Genomic DNA, 18607 nt, shown 5'->3' with positions numbered 1-18607 from the left:
TTGAAATAAAGACAGTTCTCTCTGACAAAAGGTAATGTGTTTGATCGATACTGTCTTAATGTCGATCATGTATTTGCCAAGTGAAGTTGTATACACCATGTAGAGACTGTAAAATGCATAAGGTTCAAATCATTCCATGCCGTCTTGGAGGGGTACCGTGTTTTTGCTGCATATTCCCATTTTACAGTTGACATTGCATTTGGTTCACAGCAACTGTAATGGGAAAAAAGGGTAATGTACTAGCCATGAACTACACAGGCATCACTTTACCACTAAAACTCATCATAACATACTAATTAATCCACTGTTTTTTCTATAGGAAAGTCTTGAACTGAAATAGAAGTCACGTGATGACTCTAATTCATTGTGAATAGTTGCAAAATGTTGCTGTTTTTCTATGGCCTAGTTTTATATAAGTCACAAAGGAAGTTGCTAAAATGAATTTGAAGCTCCAGTTTATAAATGCTTAATTCCTCATGGATTTTAACCTACCTTATTAGGGACAACTCTGAAGCACTTAAGTTAATTCCTTTGCAGCTCATTAAATATTCTATTTCCCTTGTGCGCAAATGGTTCTAGCCTTGATTCAGCAAAGTGATAAGTAGGTAGATAAATAACTACTTGCTGCTTGAAGGAACTGTAGTAAGAAGTGAAATAGGGCAACTGAATTTAAGGAAATAAAATCAAAAGACCTTCCTAACTGTACCAAGCAAGTTAACTTTCTTCTCAATGTCCTAAAGTAAGACAGGACATAGTTCAATTTCCAGAGTCTTGTGGCTGTTGTGCAAATAAATCAGATGGAAGGAGCATCTTGTATCCAAGTCTTGTATCCTGAAAGGCAATGACAGATTTTCAAGATGTGCTGCTGCAGACATAGCAGAGCACTTACTGTGTGAGAGAACTTCAGCGATTCTATGTAACTTACACAGTGAAAGATGGCTGTGGTTATGGTGAAAGATGTGATAGCTTTGACACGTAATACATTAAGAACTGTATGCAAGAAATTAGAGGGTGAAGAGAGATCAAATTGTTTCAGGTCATGAGAAACTGTATTAATTTCAGTCCTTTGGGTTTTTGTATTGATTATATACTTTACAAGTTTAGTTGTCTGCAAAGTCCTCTATTAGCTGCAAAATTATTTTTATTGAAGCAAGGCCATAGTTGAATTACAAATTTTTTTTTTCATTTTACTGACTATTAAAGCATGACAGTTGTTGTGCATTGTTTGATAACATTTAAAAGGTGTTGCAAGGATAATGATAGTAAATGACCATCATAAAAGGTGCATGAAACTGAAATTATTTTGGAGATTCAAGTGGCAGATTTATTGTCAGTGAAGTGTTTAACAACACTTTATTTCATTACAAACACATTTTGAGGAAAGCATTTAGTTTGTATATTATCTCAGTTTATTATGAAAATATAAAAGGGATGCAAACACCTTAGTTATTTTTGTTCTTGCACCAAAACTCTCCCTAGGGAATCTGAACTCTTTGCAAATGAATTTCAGTAAATGTGGTTAGGAATCTCTTCAAACATTAGCAAAATATTTGTAGTTCTATCATTTCCCTAATAAGGGTGTAAGAATTGTAGAACTACCAAGAAGCTAGGGCTTCCTGACTCTGAAATAGAAGTGATGCTGAGTAGGACAGGACCATCTGGAAACTGGTCTGCAAAAAAAAATCCCAACGTTGCCATTATGGATAGCACAGAGGAGACAATGGTAATATACAGCAAAGTTTTCCTGATATTTTTATATGGGATTGTGCTCTCAGTACTAATACATAATACCTTTCTAAGTGCAAAACATGGTGAACAAATCAAGGTAATTATGCATGAAAAATTTAGTTTAGTATTTAATTATCTGATGTATGAGGTACTTATACAAGTGTGGGTTCATGCTAGCGTATAATTGTACAACTTTGTATTTTTTTTCAAAATACACACCAAAAAAGAAATGGTTTATTTAACTGGGACAGACCTTATCAGAAATTTCTGAATACTAAAGGCACCACAAAAAAATTTACTTAAAAATGTTATGTGGGAGCATAATATCTAGATTGCTATTGAGCTTATTCTTGCTTTACAAGGTCAGTAGCAGTTTTGTTTGATTACAGATCATGGGTTTTTGAAGATGATGAATTATCATTTATAGTAGATATCAATACAATAAAAAGTACCATAAAATTAGCAGCTATTAAATGCACAATCATAGATTTTACCTTGCAAATGTATATTTATCATATAATTCAGTCTTTGAATTGTAGAATTTATATTTTCAGTTTACATGCATGTCAAAATGATTTTTTTTTTTTCCAAAGGTGACAGAAAACATTTACAGAACACATTACAATCTAGAAAGCACTTGAAATGTCTTTTCTGTAGTCCTTTTTTAATAACATATGCTGGACCCACATCTAACTTGATTTTCATGTAGTGGAGTGACTTACTGAGTCAGCAACATGGAATAGATCTTTTCATGTCTGAATTACCACAGAAATATTTTACAATGACAGTTAGTGAAAATGACTTGTCCAGAATTGGTTCCATTTACTTTTGTTCCCAGTTCAATAAATCAGCTTCACACGACTACTGTGTTTAAAGTTAAAGCATACTTTTGAAATGCATATAGATAATTAGACCTATCCTCTATATCTTGTTGTATGTATAGTATCAGAAGAACTCTGACATCTCATTCACAATACTGTAAGCTGGGTAAATGATTTTTGATTTGTTTACTTGATAGGTAGAGGAGACACATCAGTACATACCTAAGCTACTGCAATGCTAGACTTTTAACTACATGTACATTTCTGCCAAATACTTAAGTACCTCTTCAAAGATTATGTACTCCTTCCTATAATGTCTTGTTTGGAATCAAAGTAGTGAGTAATTCAAACTTTAAAAGATGATTCAAAAATGGTAAGTTTGACAAAGATGGCAGTATCAATAATTCTATCAGCTTTCCAGTATTGACAATCAGTGAATTTCTCTAGTTATATACTGTTTTATATATTTTCTTGAGTTCTCTTCTCTTCTTTCTTCTTGAGCAGGAGATGCAAAACAAAGATCCATAAGAGCCCACCTGCTGCAGTTAGAAACATCATATTATATAAAAATATACTTTCTTTACCATTTTTCTTTATTATCAGTTTGCTTGTTTCATGTCCAGTCGTCAGTTTGTTAAATGCTTGTATATTTCAAAAGTCGTGTGCACTTTTTAGTTTATGGATATTCCCTGGGCCAGTTTTTATTGCAAATAATGCTATTTATTTCTTAGTATAGGTTGTCCACAGCACCATAAGACATTGTTTTGTGAAAATCAGTCTTTGTCTGAATGTCTTATGAAAACAAGAAAGCTAAAGAGACTAAATTTTTAAGTACATAATGATTTATCTGAAAGCTCTGTTTCACTATTTTTGTATTATTCTCTTCGTGTCACATAAATTCACATTAGCGAGAATAACAAGCTAATGTGTTAATATAGCACACTGAGATGAGCGGTTTAATTTCAGAGTGTTCAGGACACTGAAGAACTGGATCACTAAATTCTCCCTAAAGTAAATGCTGGAGTCCTGATTTCTGCAAAAATCCAGATGTAGTGGATGGAGTATGCATTGATTTCCCATCTGATTAGTATGCAGATCTGCACTATAAGATAGCTTGAAATGCCTCCCTATAGTATAATGCATCATTTGCATAAAACTGATAACATGTGTTCCTTTTTAGGACTTTCATTTCACCTTACAAATCCATTTCATACTTGTTATTAGATCCCTGTCTGGGCGCATTGTTGGAGGTGTGTGGTGGTTCTTTACCCTCATCATAATCTCATCCTACACGGCTAACTTAGCTGCCTTCCTGACGGTTGAGAGGATGGTGTCACCCATTGAAAGTGCAGAGGATCTTTCCAAGCAAACTGAAATTGCTTATGGAACATTAGATTCTGGCTCCACTAAAGAGTTTTTTAGGGTAAGAATTTCTACTTTTTAGATTTCTGTTTTGTCGTAACTAGGTCTCCACTCTTTAAATGTTTTCTCCCTGGGCTTTATTAAAAGGTTGCTATAAAAATGTGATATGTGCAGCCTAACTTGCAGATGTATGTGTTTTAGTTTACTCATTACAATAGCATTTTATTATCTATATATAAATATAAGGGCCATGTTATAAACAATGCAAAGTAACAATGACTGCAAGGAATTACCTAAAAAATATTCCACTGTAAAGAAAAAAAACAAGATCTGATCATAGAAGGGAGTTGACATCATTCATCTAGGCTGTAAGACAGTAGTTAACAATTTTAAACAAGACTGATAGTTGTGCTATATTTTAGATAGTCGTGCAGTATATAGGAACATGGGAAGGTGCACAATCATGCTTTAGTATTTCACATGATTCTTCAAACTTACTGATGGGGAATGGGTTACAATCCTGTTGGCAGCTGTGGTAAATCCATTCCTGCTTTTGAAAACAGTTATTGTATTTGCATTACAGTTATGTGTTGGAAGTCTGTCAGTCCTTACCTTCTACATCAGTGTGTTTCAGTTTTTAAAATTTAAGACTGCCAATGTGTGAGTTTCAAGCTGCCCTTAAGATACCAGCTACCATGGTGAAATCCATCAGAGCAGGCACTTAAGGCTGCTGAGAAAAGCACTGTGACTTATTTGCAGTGTCTGTGCACTCTAAAATGGAAGTGGGTCTGAAGTGCTACAAGTATGAAGAACTTGTTTTTTGTTGTTGTTGTTTTTTAATTAATTTTTCTGTGGATGGTAAGAGTGTTAGGCTTAAACAACATGTATTTTAAAACAGGTGGAAATACTATATTTACATTTCAAATAGAGTTTGCCATGGAAGCAAAGTGAAATAGTTTCTCGCATTTTTTTTCTTGTGTACTGTATAGAGTAGTAACTGTTGGATTGTGGTTTTCACTAGGCTTTGTGACACTTACTTAACTGGTAGCATAACAAATAGGAACCGTACTTGTTTCAACTGTAGAAAAGCATTTTTTTCTGATTTTAGTGAGTCCTGTAAGAAGACATGGTGCTGATTGCATTTCTGCTGTTCTGAACTGAAACTAATGTCGGGTGTGTAAGCTAGTAAAAATGAAGTTTGGGTTTTGGTGCTAAGTGTTGAGAAGCACACAAATGTTTTTCTGTTTTTGAGAGCATAAAGTTTTTAGATTGTGGCTATACTGGGGACTGAATGTGAATTAAAGGTAGATCAGTTACTTTGATTAGTTTCTCTTTAGAGAGTTTCAGGCTTTTTTTATTGTTCTTGTTTTAAAGAAAAATGTGTATAGAGTGGTACGTAGTTTTTGTTCTACTAATTTGTTAATGTTGGTTGAGATGCTATCTGTGATGGTTACTTAGAAGAATTAGAAGGTTTAAACTCATGTGCATCTTCCTAATTACACTTTAACACAAATAGTGTTTCCAGTGGTTACCTGAGCATAAAAAACTTACCTTTGTAAAAATAAGTGAAGGCTTTGTGAGGACGTGTTCTTCACCTTTTGTTCAGTTAGCTTTTGCTCTGCACAAACAAGGTTATAATGACCTCTGGAAATTCCTTCTCAGCAATTTCTATCACAAACAAGTCGATGCACTATGTGTAATGCCACTGCTTAGCCCAATGGTTCTATCTACTGTTTGCTCTAAATTACTTAAGCTTGCACAGTTATTTTTCAAGAAATAACATTTGTCATAAATTCTTTCTAGGAGACCTGAAACTCAGGTTTCAAGAATCAAACTGTCTGCTAAAGGCGATGTGAAAGCAGTCTCTAGCACAGGCAAGATTAAAATTTCTCTCACAGTATTTCTCTGCAGTAAATAGATTGGAGTGGATGTGACCTGAAATTAGGACTCAAATTCTTTGAACAGCTGGAAATGAGCATTTTTCTAGCACCAAGCTAAATGGACTGTCTGTCACGAATTAAATGTTTGTTTGTTTTGTTTCTCCAGTTAGTCTGCTTTCTCTTCAAGAGTTGATATTATTTTCAAGATTGTTTTCGGTGGAATGTGTATTGTATTTAAATCATCACTAATAGAGACCTCATTTCTCAGCATAAAAGTAAGGGTTATTGTATACTGTAAGAACAGTAAATAGAATTTGCCTTGCCTTGCAAAAACATGTTTTATGACACTAATTCACACAAGTGAACATGAGATCCTTCCATTGGGCAACTGGGTAAGTAGAGAAGTTCATGGATTATGTAGTTTAATGCTAAAGTAAACAGCACATTCAAAACTTGAGAGGTTTTGAAGAAGCACGTTTAATGCCAGACAACTGAGCTGTTTTGGTAAAGGTAGATTTGGGAAGAAGAAAGACAGAATCAAGATGAGGAAGATTAATTGTCTGGTACTTTGTATTCAAGGAAGAACTTAGGTTTCTGGCTCTTCAACAATATGATCTGCTTTTCAGTCTGAGAGCAGGAGAAAACGCTTCTGATTCTTTTGTGGTACCATAAGAAAACATTAAAAAGGTACCACCTTTTATTTGATTCTTGCTAGCATTAAACCACTTTCTTTTTCAGCCAGTGGGACCAATAGGTTGGCAAGATGATGTTGCATGTGGTGATATATATATAAGGGCAGGGAGAAAGAAGATTGGTTATTATTGTCGTCTCTTAAGAACAGAGCTGAAGAGGTGACACCTTACTAGCACTACTATCGATGAGAAAGTAAGAAAACAAAGAGAAGAGAGTGTCAGTGTGCCTAGCACTGCCTTATAATGCTTTCCTCATCAGGGTTTGCTGTTTAGTAAGTTTAATCTTTATTGTGAACTAAGTGTCATTTTGGAGAACAAATAAACATCTATGCCTGATTTCTAGCTTAAAGAATTTTGAGTCAGTAAATGCAGGCACAAGAGTTACTTTATGTGAATGTGAGGCCATAGTGGGTTTTGTTGGTGGTGGTAGTGGTGTTTTGTTATTTTTTTCTGTATCAGGGTGTCTCTGACATGCTGGAGTCCCACTGAAATACGTGAGCTGATGAGGAAAATAGTTATAATGGTTAATGATGAAGCTATTACTGTAGAAAAAGCATTTAACCATTGATACCTTTGAATGTTATAGTTTTCTTAATGTGAATTACTTACGTGTTTTAATGATTTGCTTAACAAGAACAATTTAAAATACTGAATGGAGAAGAAAACATTCTTTAAAATTGCTTGCTCAGTTTTCTGAAGGTTATGCATTTGACTTTGGTTTTTGTGCACCCAAAATTGTTACAAATACTTGCAGATGGAACAACATGTAACTATATGTTGACTTTAAATTCAAGTTAACTCAAATATAAAGGAGGTTACATGAGCTATGCAGAGATGCTTACTACACAGGAGTTGTTCATTTTAATTCACTCTGACTCTCTTCAGAGATTTTCAGTTTTTGATGAAGAAGATTGGACAGAATCCAGTACCCATGGATGTGAAGCAGTACAGAAAAAACACACTGTTTTTGGGTTGCTTTCCATGTTCATAGACAAATTTTACGGAAAGATAAAAACTTGAATATCACACAGGGCAGCACCTCAGCTCAATTTTGTGAGCAGCTAAAGACAGTGTGCATATATGCCTTGCAGCAGGTGGGTTAGATAAGTAGTGTGAAGTACGCCAGAAATGAGAAAGAAAGATCTGTTACTGGATAGCAGTAGCCTGCTATCTGCTACCTGTTGTCAGCTGTGTAAGGTGAAATTCAGCAGCTGCTAAAAGAAAAGAAGAAATAATTGCCGACATTGTCTTCAACTTTTTTTTTTTTCCTGGAATATCTACAGAATGATTACAATATCTATGAATATCTATGAATACATTTGTTGTTCTGACTTTCAGAGTTTCATTGGCAAGCATTTTTATTTTCTGAATGAATCATGAGTGATTTGTTGGAGAAGTATTTGATGTTAGATGAATCCAAACAATATTCTGTCTTCTTTAAAATGTGTTGCGGGCATTTAGTGATTGTTCTTCCCTATTCCTCCGTCATGACTTCTTCCTACAGAGAGAAAAAGAAAATGAATTTATTTCATCCAATTCTGATTTGGTGGAAGTTATTGTTCTAGACCATGGTATTTTTCTGTTCTTCTCTGTGAAGAAGGTATTTCTGAAGAGTAAAGGGCTTCATTTGTGTTACCTGCTGTTTTTAAGATGGAATAATTCACCACAAGGATATTTTTTTTTTCTTATTTTCCAAACAGCAGTTCTTGGCAATAATCTAAATGTTTAAACTTAGCTGAAAACTCCTGTTTTGAATAACTGAATATATGCATATATTCATGTATTCATATATGTATATATTCATATATGTATATGTATATATATAATATATGTAAGTGAAACAGTTGAGTTCAAATCTTTGTTCAGCTTCTGTGAATGCTTAAATAACATTAACTTTTTGAGATGTTACATTAGCCTGGGCAAGTCAGGGTTGTCACATTAGCTTTTTTGTGTCAGGATTCTAGTCACCTATATTAAATACATGTTGGTTCATGTCTGCAGTGGACATGTCTGGCACCAGCGGCTACAATGTGGGGTGAACAGAGTAATCCAGGTGTAGGTTAGAAAATCCCGGTTGGAGGAAATAGTGGGTCACCACAACCTACAGACAGTATGGTAGTATGCATATAAGCTAGTCCATATCACTTGACTCAGAGATAATAGCCTTGGCACTCATGACCAAAGACATTTGCATTGCCTTGACACTTTATGTTTTTTGAGGTACTTACTGACTAACTTTACAGGTAATGACCATACACTAGTTGGAGAGCGTCAGTTGGCACTGAATCAAGAATCATAACTGAGAAAAAAGGATGAACAGGAATTGTAGTCCAGTGTTCTTGCTGCTGCTTTAAGACAAGAAACAGAAGCTTTGTATATCCTGTGTAGAAAATACCACACAGAAGTAATGGTTTTAAGAGTATTAAAAGGAGGGGGGAAAAAAAAAATGGATGTGTGGGGGTGGGTGGTAATGAGAGTAAAAATCAGCAGGAAAATATTACTTCATAATAATAATGTTATAGGCACAAATTTTCTTCAATGGCAGATCAGTTAGAGATCTGAGAGTTAGGTCTCTTAACTCTCTCTATATTTGTAAATGCTAGAACAGTTGCTACTAGCAGGACTGCAAGTGCAATCCAAGTCTTCAGAGTTCTTTTACTGAGGAGGGATATTTGTCACTTCTGCTATTTACTAGTGGCTCTGTCTTGCAAATAGTACTTTTAGAGTTCTTAGTGCAACTGAAAACCTAAATAAAGATCTGTAGTTCATTGTGGTTGCATTTTCTCCTGGGTTTACAGCCTGAAGTAACGGGCAAAACATTGAAGAAATTGTGTGTGGCTGTGCTTTTCCAGAAGTACATGTTTTTCTCAAATCAGATGTGGATTGTAATGGTTACATGAACAGGACTGCAAAGCATGGCTTGAAAGATACAAGGATCGTTTCAGTTGGTTGTGTACACTTGCATCATCTCTACAGTTGTCAGACAGAAGATACTACTTGATGGAGCGCAAAATGGTGGGTCAGTGGAATTTCATCTCTCCGGTATGTACTATTGACATTATCTACAATCACCAAGTATTTTTACCTTCAGTGATTTCTGAGCAGCTGCTGTAAAGGCAGTTCATGTCTGTATTAACCAAGATACATGATAGAACTTTGAAAGGGGAAAAAAGTCACTAACCCAAGAAGACAGACTGCTGCACACCTAACACTGCAGAAATTAATTTTAAGGCAATGTGTGTGTGTGTTAACTTCCTAAGTGTTTCATGCCGAATTTTTATGGACTACAGCAGTGGAAGAAAGAAACGAAGTACAGCTGTGTAAGTATGCAAGCTTAACGTTCAGCAGAACATTTCCATGATTTCTGTGTGCTTGGAAGCTTATTGAAAATGAATACCAAAAGGAAACAAAAATGGCACAAAGCTAATTTCTTTTAAACTTCAGTCATCTTTTTGCTGCTTGCCCATCGTTCATCAGAAATATGTATAAAACTGGTAAAAAATGAAATCAGTCATTCTACCTTCTTATCACTTTAAAGGATGAATTGGAAATAGTCTGTGAGGTCAGAAGGCATCTCAAAAAGAAGAAGTGATGTGCAGAGCAGTATGAGACTAATTTACTTTCTCTCTGCCTACAATAGTTTTATTTAAAAACTTTTTATATTTATGTATGTTCAAACCAACAGTGTGAGATGGACAGACCAATCTGTTTTGTTCTGTTTTGGTAGCCCTTAAGAATTGTTCCTCTGTCAAATGAAAAGCAAGCAGAATTGCTCCATTAGAAAGAATTGTTACTTAGCTTTCACTGAGCAGAGTAAGCAGGAGGCAAGAGCTCTGGAATGGAAAGTTAGTCATGGAAAAAATGATGGAAGTATAATAATCCATACTGTTTTATAAAGAAGTCCTTTTCATAGTGAAAGGCCAGAAGAAAACATTAGAAGAGCTGACATTCTTCCCCTGAGTCATTTCTTGTGAAAAAGTGTTGTCTTTTGGGAGGCAAAGAAAATTGGCCTGAAGATTAGTATTCTTGTCTTTTCTGAAGATCTTCAACACAGTCTAGTGCTTCTAGATTTATGAGTACTTTGAAATAGTTCTTTAACTTTTGAAGTTGATAATCGTGTTACAAAAAGTTATTAAAAAAGACAAAAAGCATATGGCAGTCTGTGAACCTCAACCTGTCTTTAGACAAGATATTATTCAAGCTTCTAAAAATACACAAGAAAACTCTAAAATCAGGGAGAAAATAAAAAGACTTTTTTTTTTTAAGTGAAAGTAGAGGTTAACAATTATGAATCATACTTCAACTTCCTTTTTTATTGTTTGAGATACAGAAGAATTACACAGAACACTGTTAAATTTTGACTAGCTCCATAGAAGCGTTCAAGAGGTGATGGAGACTAAAGAATCTCAGTTGTGAAATCATATGTAACTTCTGTCATCAGCTGTAATCTCTACACGAAAAGGCAGAGACTATAGAACTGACATGTCATGAGTCCTTGAAGGAGATACGATTAGAGAATATTGGTTTGTTTTTAATTGGTTTGACAGAAGAAAAAGGCCCTTCACTGAAGTACTGAGATGATGGACAGACTTTCATTTACATCCAAAAGTATATTAGTGAAAAAATGGTTGTACTTTCTTTGAGGCCTAGAGGGTTCAAGAGGTTACCCTCTAGACAGACCCTCTAGACGTTTTCAGTTATGTTTTCTTGGTTTTCAGAGTCCTTAAATCTGTGCAACACACAAAAGAATTAATTTAGGCCATTCCAGAAACTCACTTGAAAATAAAGAATGAACTAATGAACACTTCCTTGCATCTTACTATATTATTATCTAGGAAAAATTATTTCTTTGTCCACATTACTCCACATCCTGCTGCATCCAGTTCAGCAAGCCTGTTGACCCAAATACTGTAGTGCTTCAGAAACTTTGTTTTGTATATTACTCAGCTTATTTTTGAATTATTATTTCATAATATTTATTACAAAGAAAATGCATTCTTGTATAGTATAATTTTCCTTTCCTGTTGATAAGAACAAATTGTGTCTGATGAAAGGAATATATCACTCCTTGATCTTCTCTTTCAAGTTTTCATCAAGTTTTTTTAGATGTTCTCACCAGGCTGTGCTCTGCACAAGATAATTTTTTGCTGGGTACAATGAATTTACAGCAGTGCAGTTTGAAGATTCTCCAGTGGTGTGTAATTTATTTTATAACTTGATATACTCATTAAAATAAATATTAAAGTTTGTTTCACTTGTGCTGTTCCTAAGGGCAGATAATTTCATAATATTACTCCTGTGATGGTTAGAAACATTCTTTTATTTTCCAGTGTGAGTGTTTTTATATCCTGTCATGTTATAGTACATTAATAGTTCATTTAATTATATATATATTTTAAATATTTTTTCTTCCTAGTGTTTAGTTTCCTGATGCATTAGTACAGAGCAAGTATGTTTTTTTGTTGTTCTTTTTGTTTTGTTTTGTTTTGTTTCTTTCCTCTAAGCTTTCAGTTCCATCAACTAAAACAACTCTTGATTTGCAAGACAGATATTTGCCTGTTCATCTCATAACTCTTCTGTGTGTATATTTTAGTTCAAAGTAACTGCTCCTGAATGTGGGTGAACAGAACTGTACGTTGTATGCCAGCTGAGATCTCAGCAATGTTTTGCACAAAGGCACTAATATTTCCCTGTCTGTTCTGGAAATGACTTTCCCCCAGTTGTATCAAACTGTTTGCTGGTAATCATTTTGCTGATAGATGGTGATTTACCTTCCTTTTTGTGTTGTTTTTACACAAGTGAAAGGCTTTCTTTTTATTGCAGATTTTCTTATTGGTCCCAAAGTGCTGGACCATGCTTTTGAATTGGAAAGTTTAATTTCATTTCTATCACCGAAGCACTCAGAATTTTTCACTACTCATATGTAACAAATAAATAATTTCTCATTATCTGGCTTAATACATTTTGATCAACCCAATTTATTTTCTTACAGATACAGGTTATTTCTATCTTCAAATGTTTTCATTATGAAATGTGATCTGAAACTGTGCATGGCATGCTGTACTTCAAACTGAAAGAGCTGTAGTTGCTTTAAATGGTTTTTCGTTCTTCTGAAGTACAGTATATTTGATTCTAGGCTTCCGTAATGGCATCTGCAGTTTACTACAAAATCTGCTATTTCTTAAGAAAGTGCTTCTGTATTTTGGAATTTAGCTTATTTCCACCACCACCACCCCCATATAGGTGCAATAAGTTTTTTGTTTTGCATCTAACTCATTTTGATGATTTCTGTACCCTCATTTGCATGACTTATTATTCTTCCATTACATAAAAATAACTTAATTATGCATTTAGATCGTGTTTCTATACCTAGATTTTTTTTTGTCTTTCTTTGTCTTCCCACCACACGGCAGATACTTTCCTTTCTCCAACTGCTTTCACTCGTGAGGCTGGAAAATCTGATGCTTTTTGATTTTTCTGCAGTTTAAACTATGTACTGTTTCCTTTATGTTGTCCAGTTTCCCCACTCAAATCAAGATCCTACTTAAAATTTGCAATTGTAATACAGTCATGTAAGAAAGCTGTAGTAGTAGATACTGCAATGTATGCTGCAGTATGATGGCTGTCCTTGTAGGCTTAGCTCTTGGAGTGGACAGGAGATTTTCCCTGTGACCAACACTTCAAAGAACAACACATTGATTTAGGTGTCATCATAGAAATTAGTTTGCATGACATTTATCTGAGTTTTTAATGAAATGAAATTTAAATAGTCTTCTTTGACTTTATGAAAGTGTTGAATGATGTGGAGGAATTTAGATTCCACTGAAACTGAATTTACTTTAATAAAAAATCTCAGAGAAGTCCTTTCAGCAAGTATTTTAACAGCAATTAAATGCTCTTGAAACTTTAATACTAACATACCTTGTAAGACAAGCCTCCTTGAACAATTAATTCTTTAAATCACATGAATATGATGATGACATAAGGCCTTTGTCTTCCATGTTCATATGTTGTCTTCTCATACGTGGATTCTTGGTACAAATTATTATAAGTAGGCTTTTGAGGAATACATTCTTATAATGGTTTGCAATTCTTTTAATAGGAGTATACGTATTAAAGATACTTTAAGTAGCTCAATTAGTTTAGGGAAACTGGAAAGCTTGTAAAACTGCATCTAAAGAAGATCACATTAATTTTACCAATAAAGAATAAAATTATTAGTATATTACAAAATGTAGACCTTCATTCTATTTGTTTTCTTATTTACTCTCAGTAGCCACCCAGTATAAATAGTTATGCATTCTAAAATACTTAGTAATATTAATTAAAAAGGCTGAAAAACAGTTTTGACTTTTTATTATCTTTTTTTTTGGGGGGGGGGGGGGGGTTGTGGGAGTATGAATTGATTTTCTCTTTAAATTAGCAAGATTCATTTATTGTTACATGTTGTAGTCAGTGATAATATTGATTCCTGTCCTTCAGTGTGGAAGGTCAACAGGATATTTACACAGACCATATTTGAGAATTAAAGTTTTGCTCTTGCAGTACAAGATCATCACCTAGCAGAGCATTGGTAGTCTGACAAGCTATTTCTGTCAATGACATGCTAATTACAACATCCCATTTTAAGAATAGTAGGGCTTTGAATGACAAACTGGAAAAGATATCTGATGACCCACAAAATACACGATTAACTTGATAAAGCTTTCCATAACTTAATTTTCTAATGAGTTTCCTAATGGAGGCGGTGTTTTATGTATTTTACATGTAAATGGGATGTGTACTTCATAATAGTAATTTTCATAGTCATGACATGCAGAGGTAACATGATAAGAAAAAAAACATGTAACTTCTTAGGTATTTTGTATTTTCACAGAAATGGTAAATAATGCAGAAAGTGTTCATTGTGAATATTAGGGTTGTGTGCTTACATATTGGTAATGATTGTAATAACAAAGGTACTATTAGCTTTTAACATTTCATATATACACTGGAGAGACGTAGTAATAGCAACGAATCACATTAATTAAGAACAGTGCATATTATTTCAATATTCTTGTAGTCAAATAATAAAGTCATCTACACTGGTTGCATTGTTTGGATAGCATGGTAAAAAAGTGTGGGGGTGGGAGAGTTTACATGCCTTTGTTTTTTAATGGAGTATTGCTGTTCTTCCTTTTTCTTTGATGCCAGAAAAAAAAAAAAAAAAAAAAAAAAAAAAGTATATAAGAAAATATAAAAGCCTGACTTGCACACAGGGCACCCTACATTCACAAGAATTCAGTTTCCATGTTGTGTAGTCCACTGTTACTGATGATGGTGTGCTTTTCCAACTGCAGTTTAAAGAGATGAAGATAAATTTTATAGGAATTATAACATGGGCCAAATTTAAATAAGCATGATACTATTTCAAAATGTTTTTGAATCGGGATATGTGCACAGGATAAGCATGCATACTTTTGTTTATCAAGCAGATAATGTTGACCTTTTGAATACATGCATATGTATGCACGGAATGCTAGGCAAAGGTCTTGAATGCTGTCCTTTTCTACATCCTTTAATTCTGCCTTTTCATATAAAATACAGCTTCTGGAAAGGAAAAAAATTGTGAAGGAAATAAAGTGCTGAAAACAAAGTCTTGCTATTAAGTATTCTGTGTAGCAATCAGACCAAAAACCTTAGAAGTCAAGTATTCCTTAAGTTGTATGTCATGGTGTTTTTGTTTTTTTTCTTTCTTTCTTTCTTTTTTTTTTTTTTTTTTAATAAATCAAGACAAGTTCAAGGACTAGGTAGGGATTAAGATTATCAGCTGTGTGAATTCCATTGTAATGTTTCTTTTCAGTGTCCATGGCTGCAGAAGACTGCAGTCATGGCAAATCCTGAGTTTTATTTAGTATCTCTGGTGATGTTTTTCATTACTGATTTTTATTTCTGTGGTTGCTGGATCAGGTATTTTTACCTTCAATGATATGGCAAGGAACCTGTGAGCCATCTAGTGGGAGGTTTCTTCTTAGCACTTGACCATTTGAGAAATCTGTTATTTATGCATTTTCCTATTCAGATGTCCAGCACCAGCCCCTCGGTCTGTAGTGCGACTCCCCTCATCCTTTCCATCTACCTGATACAATCAGATCTCAGTCAAGTGACAGTAGGAAATGGGGTGCTGCATTTTGTTGAGGCTGAATGATGAAAGCTGAATAGACTTTGCTAGACATCTATAACATACATATATACATCTGTGAAAGATCATTTTAATAAACCAGGAGGCAACATAGTTAAGGAAGCAAAGGCAGTTAAGTCAATTTTAGAAGCCATTCATGACAGTAGCCTAACTTAAATGAAGTATATTTGTTTATGTAGTATTTGAATGTTATTTCAATAAGAAAACAATGTTTTAAATATCACCATAACCTTTTCTATTCTACAACATGGGATTTAAATGCCTTGTAATGAAAGTTGTGGTGACAGGTACTTGGAAGCATTTTGTCTGCTTTGGTTTGAACTGAACCCTTTAAGACAATTCTAAATTAGTCTAGCTTTTAGTTTCCCCCTTTATAGAGCAAGTTATGAACATTAAATATCACTGTAATCGTTTTTATATCACTGTTGGAAGCTAGATGTCCCTTGCTTAGTTTGTAGTTGTAAATCCTGTGTAGGAAGTTGGATGTGTGTTGCCAAATGAGTGTTAACGGTGATTGGAAAGGGATGGAGTATCTGTGTTCAATTAGAGGGTACGTGGAGGGAATGAAAACTCAGGGAAGATTGAGCTCCTTCATATGAGGTTATGGACTTCTCATTCCAAGCCTGAGTGTGTTAAGGAAGGAGAATATTGAGTACCATGCAGAGGCAAACACTTGTAGCTTTGCTTTCAGTGAAGTGAATACAGGGAACAGATGATAGAAAGCCACCAACTTTGCTGTAAACGCATTTAGGGTTTACAGTTTCTTTATAAAGTGGTAATGTTGATGGGGTTGCCCAGACATTAAATAGCCTAACTGACATGGATCTTCAGATGGAATTCTCAGGTGTGGAATGCTACTTACTATCTGAGAGGCGCTATCCATCTATCCAGCTATGTATCAGGTAAGTCAGGTAAGGGAGAGAAAAGTGTAAAATTAGATTTTTTACTGCTAACTTATAGTACATAGTGATATAGTTTACATTGTGAACTGGCTTGTTAAAGTCAATGGTTTGTTTTTGTTTGTTTGTTTGTTTTTGTTTGTTTGCTTGTTTGTTTTGTTTGTTTTAGGGATTTCCTTAGTTTTTAGAATCATAAATTTTAGTATCGTCTTGGATGGAACAAGAACAATGCATACACAATATGACAGATGTTCTAAGAATACAAGAAATCCACTGTGCCTTCAGCACAGTTATGTTTCTCAATCATTCTAGTCATGCTGAGTATATCCAACCCTTTTGATATTAATGGGTATACTGAGTATGCGTAGATCAACAGATCTGATCAACAGATCAAGAGAACTTTCAGCTGTGCTGATAGACATGTAGATTCTGGTTGGTAATAGTTGGAATATTTTGATGTTAGAAAACCTTCAGTGGCTCATAGCACTACCAGGACTTTAAATAATAACAGACGTATGGAGACTAGAGAGAAACCTGAGCCTCAGAATCTTCCTAGGCAAAATTTCTGGACAGAAAAATAAGGGTAAGTCTAGGAAAATGATACTTCTTGTTCTTCATGAGAACAGTGAAGCTTTGGGAGATGGTGAAGGCATTTCTGATGCCTTTATACTTGATTCATTTATTTTTAAATGGTGTGATTAAAGATAGATTCATAGTAGAATTGCTGGTTTGAGGTGTTCTTCGTATCTTTGTTGGAGAATTGCTTCTCATACATTTTATTATAGTAGAAATTTGGTGAATTTACACATACAATAATAAAGTCTTACAGGATGACTACAAAACATGGTCTTTGGTTTTCTATAGCAAATTAGAAAGATAATAATCGCTGAGTTACAGGCCATATAGTATTACATTTTACAGTAGTTTATTGTCTACTTCATAAATGGATTTAGGTTGTCTCTTTAAGAAAGTAATTTAGGGTTGATTGTCAACTCCCCTGTTAGTTCTACAGATATCTTGATCAGACTAATGTGGAATGTGAAATTCTTGCACACTTAGGTTTTCTGCTCAGCTTAAATGGGAGGAGATGATATATACATATGCTTTCTTCTTCGTTAGAATTGTATAGTATGTGACAATATGAGGAATCCGGCTTCATATAGTATTTACATGATTAATAACTGTTACTGACCATAACCTGTTTAACCTATTTGAAAGAACTTGAAATACCCTTTCTATCTGCTTTTTCATTAATAACAGTACTTCATTTTTGGTGACATCTAGATAGCAAATGTTGTTTTTCTCCTATTTTCAGGTTAAGCAATAACTATCACTTGGTAGTTATAACTGCCAATTATAGTTATAACTACCAATTGGTTAAAGTGAGGGAAATGTACTTTAGATCATGGTCTTTCTGAAAGAAAAATGTGGCTTGCCAAGCTGAGTTTGTGAGGCATTTTCAGTATTACAAGTAACAACGTTGAAACAGGTGCCTCACTATTAACATTCCCTTCAGGTTTCACAGCAATGTTAGTTTCCTCTGTGGAGCAATCTGAAGTTTTGTAGTGCCACTGACACATTTCAGCTCACCTCTCATTGCATAACAAATAGCTCCAGAGAGCTGAAAAAAACAGTAAGAATAAATAAATAAATAAATAATCATCTTGTTTGAGTGGGAGCTTCTGATTTATATTTTACTGAAGTTGGAATATATTTCTTATCTTTCAATCTGGCTCACCTCTAATAAAATGGAAGTAATACTGTTTGCTTCAAAACTTTATGTATAAGAAATATATATACATATATACAATGACAGCATGATGCTAATAGTAAAAGAGAATTTAGCTGCTGCAATGTTTCAGCATTTGGTAAATAAACTTGCCTAAAAATGACATAATCCTATTTTCCCACGTATGCTTCCACTGTCTACGTAAAGATTAGTTAATTAGGCTTCATATTGTCTCCACAGAGATCTAAAATTGCAGTGTTTGATAAAATGTGGACCTATATGAAAAGTGCAGAACCATCTGTGTTTGTGAGGACT

General features: G+C 34.3%; 1 protein-coding gene across 2 annotated transcripts in view; it reads left to right on the top strand.

Annotated features, from left to right (window-relative positions):
• The window catches only part of GRIA2 (glutamate ionotropic receptor AMPA type subunit 2), a gene marked incomplete at both ends in the record, with an annotated part of 89069 nt that overhangs the window by 67482 nt on the left and 2980 nt on the right, over nucleotides 1–18607 (top strand). For both annotated transcript variants that reach the window (XM_082759531.1, XM_082759530.1), the window contains 2 exons: nucleotides 3774–3972; nucleotides 18533–18607. The exon at nucleotides 18533–18607 is cut by the window's right edge and continues 173 nt beyond it. In XM_082759531.1, the coding sequence (XP_082615657.1) occupies nucleotides 3774–3972; nucleotides 18533–18607 (274 nt within the window). The remainder of the gene's footprint in view (nucleotides 1–3773; nucleotides 3973–18532) is intronic.

Source organism: Aythya marila (assembly GCF_965140915.1).
Source record: "Aythya marila genome assembly, chromosome: 4".
In the NCBI taxonomy this organism is placed as follows: domain Eukaryota; kingdom Metazoa; phylum Chordata; class Aves; order Anseriformes; family Anatidae; genus Aythya; species Aythya marila.
Note: the sequence above shows the minus strand (reverse complement) of the source record. Positions and strands in the feature narration are given on the sequence as shown.